General features: G+C 41.8%; 1 protein-coding gene across 1 annotated transcript; it reads left to right on the top strand.

Moving 5' to 3' along the window:
- Positions 1 to 268: 268 nt before the first annotated feature.
- Fibin (fin bud initiation factor homolog) lies at positions 269 to 2,112 on the top strand. The gene has a single exon (XM_021193750.2). It carries the CDS (start codon positions 632 to 634, stop codon positions 1,283 to 1,285), a length of 654 nt encoding a protein of 217 aa, XP_021049409.1. The 5' UTR covers positions 269 to 631; the 3' UTR covers positions 1,286 to 2,112.
- Positions 2,113 to 6,836: the final 4,724 nt, after the last annotated feature.

Genomic DNA, 6,836 nt, shown 5'->3' with positions numbered 1-6,836 from the left:
ACCTCTTTCCTAAATATGCTAATAGCAGTTGGATTTTTTTTTGTTTATAATCATTCATCCTCTACTATTCCCATTCAAGTTACGTCTAATTGTACAGGGTCTCCTTTTTCAATCTTGAAAAAAGATACCCTGTACCTTTAATAAGGGAACTGGTGAAAGCTTTCTTTCCAAATTTGTTCCCTGGCTTCCAAGTGACGAAACTAGCTGTAATTTGAGAGTCCTGCAATCCTCAGGATATCTTTAGCCAAGGGGAAAGAAAATTCTGCATTCCCACCCAGTCCAGGGATTGAAACAGTGTCAGAACAGCTACCCTTAGCTACTAGCTCCGTCTCCCTGGAGCCAGAGGGAACTCCGAAGGTGACCGAAGAGCCAACGCTTGGAGCAGCAGGTCCCCAGTCGGTGGGTCGGGCTGTCCTGCTAAAACAGCAGCTCAGTAGAGAGGACCAGGGACGCTGAAAAGCTTGGTGCACACCGCTGCTGCGCAGAGCCACATGAAGCCTGTGGAGGAACCGGGATCAGAGAGCGGCAAACGCTCTGCGCCTGAGGAGGGCGCCTTCCCCTGAAGCCGCTGACTCCCAGGGGAACCTTTTTCCTTGTTTCTGGACTAAAACACTTCTCCCAAATATCCACAATGGTGTTCCCGAAGTTGATCTGGATGGGTTTCTTTTGCCACCTGTGTCGAGGCTACTTTGATGGCCCCCTGTACCCAGAAATGTCTAATGGGACTCTGCATCATTACTTCGTGCCTGATGGAGACTACGAGGAGAATGATGACCCCGAGAAATGCCAGCTGCTCTTCAGGGTGAGTGATCGCAGGCGCTGCTCCCAGGGGGAAGGGGGCCAAGCCAGTAGCTTGCTGAGCCTCACTCTTCGAGAGGAGTTCACGGTACTGGGCCGCCAGGTGGAGGATGCTGGGCGCGTCCTGGAGGGCATCAGCAAAAGCATCTCCTATGACCTGGATGGGGAAGAGAGCTATGGCAAGTACCTGAGGCGGGAGTCCCACCAGATTGGGGATGCCTACTCCAACTCTGACAAGTCCCTCACTGAGCTGGAAAGCAAGTTCAAGCAGGGCCAGGAGCAGGATAGCCGGCAGGAAAGCAGACTCAATGAGGACTTCCTGGGGATGCTGGTCCACACCAGGTCCTTGCTGAAGGAGACTCTGGACATCTCTGTGGGACTCAGAGACAAATACGAGCTGCTGGCACATACCATCAGGAGCCATGGGACCCGCTTAGGTCGACTGAAAAGCGACTATCTGGAGGGTGGGGGACAGAAAGCAGGCTAATATTTCCATTGTAACTGCGTTATTTTATCCAAATTTGCACTTTCAGAACACGTCTGAAGTCATCTTTCGAAAAGAAAGAAAATTTTTAATAAGTTGAGTTATTCTGATTTTAATTTGGTTTTGTGCTATTATTAAGGATTTTTCACTTGCAAAAAAGCAATTTTAAACTTACCCCTGGGTTATTTCCTAAAGGGTTTCATTGCTCTAACAGAATCTCTTCTTTCGACTCCATCTAAAGGATGCACGTGTGTGGAAAGACTGTTTAAACTTCCTCATCCTGGCGTTGTCTGGACATACCTAGTGGGGATGAGGTGCGTGGCTTCTTTGCGTTAGCAGTCTTCTCTTTGGTCTCTGAAGGCTGGGATGTCTGTTTTTTAAGATGAGGTCCCAGGTGTGTGGCATGCCTGCCAGCCAAGAAAGTTCCTTGATTCTCCTTTGCTCTTATTTATTTACCAAGTTCTTTGTTGTTTCTGTTTTGTTGTAAAAGTGTTATTGAGAATTTGCATGCAAATCACCACCAGTAAGATGTTCAAGGTTCCATTGTGGGTTTGTGTAAGTTGAAGATGCAGCATTTAAGATAGCAAACCTTTGGGGCAGTGGCCTTTGATGCTGCCTTACTGTGTACTTTCACTGCACCATCAAAGAAACAGATTGTTGAACACTCAAGTGTCTATGATTTAAGCTGTAAGCATAGTTTCTTTCTTCTTGGGCTCAGATAATATTGCTTCCTTTCGTTTATTGGAAACTTATATTTCCAGAGGGAGGGTCTAGCTCTAGAAATCCCTTATGTACCTTTTATTATTCAGCCAATAAATGTTTTCATATAATACTGGCTTTTTTCTAATTTATAATCATAACTCTCATATTTCAAAGAGGGACTAGTGAAAAGGAGAGGGGAGATAGGATTGCAGCCAGTGTACCAGAGTATATGATAAGGATGAGATTTTAAAAAGAAAAACAGGGGTAAGAGAAGGTGCTGTATCTTACCCTGTCTGCTCACACACACCATCCTGGTAAGGGGGAGTGGAATCTAGCCTGCACAAGAATTATACATTTGATTTCCACTCTTCTGATGGAAAAATCTTAAATTTCTCCCATTTTTCATAGACTCCATTGGAAATATGTGACAAAGGTCCATATCTCCTGTGTACTCATTCTGTGTTAGTGATGCCTAACAATTTGAAAGCTATTTCTGTGCTCTTAAAATAAATGAATTAAAATGTGAAAATGCATTTTATTTCAATTCTTCCCTGGGCCAATACTCATCACCACCTTAAATAGACTTTCTTTCCACTTGCATCCACACACAAAATATGCAAGAGTTCACATTCTGTTCATCAGAAACCCTATTTTTCTATCCTCTATGCAAAGAAAGGATTTATCTGCTGTATAATTTGCCTCCGGGTTACTTTAAAGGGCTTCCTTATTTATTCTGCAAAGAATGAGGACAAAAAATATTGATCAAAACAAATATGATATTTGCTACTTGAATTTGTAAAGTCAGACTGCTTCCAGCCTGAAAATAACATTATTGCCCCCAAAGCACTCAGCTACAACATACAGACAGACAAATCAAATGGAATCTTCCTATTTTGCCAGTTGTAATAGGATATTGGAATGTATTGAGGCTGAAAAATGGTTTTTCTTCTGCATGTCAATCTCAATCAATTGGTAATGGCTGTCCACCAGCTTATGTTAAGAAGGATCTCATAGGCACAAATCTGAGTGCTGCTGAAATAGAGATAGCCCCATGGGATAGAGATAGATAGGAAGAGGTACAATGACATATCTGCTACAGATCTGAACACTGAAACAGACTACGGGCAAGCTTCTTTTTGTGCTAATATTATGTATTCCAACAAAACCAAAACATTTCGTTAGTGGCTAGATAAGAAGCATGTGATCCCCTGAGTCTTGTGGTGATGATCTCAGTCAGAAAATATGAATTTCCAGGTAAGGAAGAGATGGTAGAAAGAGACCTCAACAGACAGTCCAGAAGGGGACATCGCTTGGCGCTGTCTAACCTTATGGCAGGGACCCAGGCTCACCCAGACCTTCTTCCCTACTTTGTCATTAGACGTTAGACTCGGTTGCTCATACAGTAATACTTGCTGAAAGCATTGGGCTTTGCTTCTTAGACAACGAAATGTGTGAGAATCAGATATAAATCACGTACTCTCTTCTCTGAGACATCCACTTACAAACACATCTTTGCAAACTAGGACTTTTGTTTGTTTGTTTGTTTTGCTTGTTGCCACTTCTTCCATGCCAGGTACTGAACTAAGCTGTGGGTAATTCTTGGAAATTACAAAACCTCTGGACTTCAATGATTCAAACATTTTTTGAAGTGTTATTTAAAACAGAAAGCAATCACATTGTTGTTGTAGCTATTATTATTAGACACAGTAAAAAAAAAAATAGCTAACATGCTTGAAAAATCAATATTGCTAGTAAGGGCCATCACTAAGAAGTAATTTATCTCTTTGTAACAACAAATGATGTGAGAAAATGCATTCGGTTAAACAGTTGAATTAGTTGTGTTACATTGCTGTGATAAAAATACCCTGAGGAAGGCCATTGAGAAGTGAAAGGGTTTCTTTTAGATTGTGCTCGTCGAAGGATCATCCCATGATTCTCAGGCTCTGTTGTTTCTGGGCACTTGGTGAAGCACATCACAAAGGCAGAGTGGAGGTGGTTCAAGTCAGACAGGGTCCTATCAAGAGGAAGAGAGCACTGAGTTCAACCCATATATATATACACACACACACACATGTATACACACATATACACACACATATATACATGTATATACATGTGTGTGTGTGTATGGGGTGAGTGTGTATGTATGTATGTATGTATGCATATTAGAAACAAATCACTGGGTTTTAACCAATAGGGTAAGCCTCATAAATCATTCAAAACTTCTTAGACCTGGGTCATTAAGATAGATCACAAGGTAAACGTGTTTTCTACAAAAGTTGGATGGCCTGAATTCAATCCACAGAACCAAGAGGTGACAGGAGAGAAAGCCAACTCCACAGGCTGGTGTCTGACTGCCATTCATGCCTTCTCATACACATAAACAAATAAATATTGTTTGTTTAAATTTTAAAAATCTGAAATACCCCCACAATGGACTCCATTCAAGATTCTAGATTTTATCTTATATTGTGTTAGCCTTACAACTTTCAAAGTGTTCTGAAATTCAGTCAACCTTTTTTTGCAAAATAAAGACAAAAATAAAGACTTATGAAATGGACACTACACAAAAGTTTCCTACGTATATTTAAAATAATCTTCTCAGGATTATGTTCCGACCAACAGTATATTTTATTAATTTCTCTAATGGGAAAACTGAGGTACAAGGGGGTAAAGTGACTCTCCCCAGAATTCAGAGCCATCTAGGAATGTAGTCAAAATATTAAAAACTGGCAATTCGACTGTTGCATTTCCATGTTAGCCACCAAATTATTTCTTCTCTTTCCTCAGGCAGGAAATTGGGCAGAAGAACTCACTGGCTTACTTCCTATGCTAGGATATATAATAAGCATCCTGTGAATTGAAAATGGTGCCTACCAAGTTTCCTTAACTGAAAATCAAAATTCAAACCTGACCTGGGATTGCTCAGTGGGTAAAGTGCTTGCTGCGTAAGGATGAGGACCAAAGTTCAGATCCCCAGCCCCCATTTAAAAACTCAAGAGTGAGGAGACCCTGTCTGTATCTGCAGAACTGGAGGGGGAGGGGATGAGGCGAGTGGTCCCTTATACGGCGGCCCTTTGACTAGCCAGTCAACAGAAATAGGAATCTCCTGTTTTAAGGACAAGACTTGGTCTTAAAAGGTAAGATAGAGAGCAACTGAGAAAGACATGGGACCTCAACTTCTTACCTTTCTAGACATATACATTTGTGTATGCATGTGCACATGCACAAACATATATACACATACACCATATACCATATACACACATTAAATAAGTAAATGAAAAATAAGTAAATGAGAAAAACCTCAAACACAATTTTTCTTTAATTAGATTTTTATTTACATTTAATTAATTAGATCTTTATTTACATTTCAAATGTTTCCTTTCCTACTTTCCCCTCGAAAACCCCTGTCCCCTGTCTACTCCTCCTGCTCACCAATCTACCCACTCCTACTCCCTATCCAGGCATTCTCCTACACTGGGGCATTGAGCCTTCACAGGACCAAGGGCCACTCCTCCCACTAATGTCCAACAAGGCCATCCTCTGCTACATATGCAGCTGGAGCCATGAGTCCCTCAGTGTATATATACTCTTTGGTTGGTGCAAACCCAATTTTTTTTAACACTCAATATTTTTAATAATAAAAAATCATTACATTTGGTAAATGTTTCTTTTTTTCACTTTCTATTAGATATTTTCTTTATTTACATTTCAAATGTTATCCTCTTTCCTAGTTTCCCCTCTGAAAATCCCCTATCACCTCCCCTCTCCCCCTGCTCCCCAACCCACCTACTCCAGTTCCTGGTCCTGGCATTCCCCTATACTGGGGCATAGAACCTTCACAGTACCAAGGTCCTCTCCTCCCATTGATGACTAACAAGGCCATCCTCTGCTACATATATAGCTAGAGCCACAAGTTCCACCACGTGTTTTCTTTGATTGGTGGTATAGTTGCAAGGAGCTCTGGGGGTTACTGGTTAGTTCATATTGATGTTCCTCCTATAGGGCTTCAGACCCCTTCAGCTCCCTAGGTACTTTCTCTAGCTCTTCATTGGGGACCTTGTGCTCCGTCCAATGGATGACTGTGAGCATCCACTTCTGTATTTGCCAGGCACTGTCAGACCCTCACAGGAGACAGCTATATCAGGCTCCTGTCAGCAGGCTCTTGTTGGCATCTGCCTAGTGTCTGGGGCAAACCCAATTTTTATCAAAGCTTTTATTGTTTTGTTTTTGATGTTATTGCTGTTGATGATGATTTGTTTATTGTTTGCTTGGGGTTTTTGTCTATTTGATTTCATAGTGGGTGAGATATACATTTCTTGCCTTTGCTGGAGTCACTCTGATTTTTTGCTTAGAAGCAGCTTACACTGCATTAATTTTTACATTCTTCAAGGACTTGCATTCTTCAAGGACTTACACCACAGGATGACCATAGCAAGCTTCTGGACATGTGGAACTGGCAAGGACGCTCTATGAGCTTCTCCCAGTGCTGCCCGGGCCCCCAACTAGACATTAAAAGGTTACATTGCTTTGGACTCAGCACAGGCCCGGAACACTGTCTGGACTTCAGTTCACATTTCTTAGATGGCTTATATATCTCACCATCAGCCTTTTTGAAACATTTCTTTGAAAAATGAAGGCTATTTTGTATGTCAACAGTCTACTACTTACGCAGGGGAAGCTGACTGCTATGATTAACGAGGTGAAGGCTCCTTACCCAAGGGCTGGCAGTATGGATTGCCTTTTCTACTTGTGAAAAATCTCATCCTGCAAGCAGTTAAAGAAATGTGTGTCCATGTGTCCTTTCTTGCTTTGATTTTGACCCAGTTCTCAGCCCAAGACCAAGCAA

Source organism: Mus pahari, chromosome 3, assembly GCF_900095145.1.
Source record: "Mus pahari chromosome 3, PAHARI_EIJ_v1.1, whole genome shotgun sequence".
NCBI classification, from domain to species: Eukaryota; Metazoa; Chordata; class Mammalia; order Rodentia; family Muridae; genus Mus; species Mus pahari.
This window is presented reverse-complemented; position numbering and strand designations above follow the sequence as displayed.

Bases quoted from the DNA above. Each gene is read 5' to 3' on its own strand.
- Fibin (XM_021193750.2), top strand. From the start codon at position 632: ATGGTGTTCCCGAAGTTGATCTGGATGGGTTTCTTTTGCCACCTGTGT.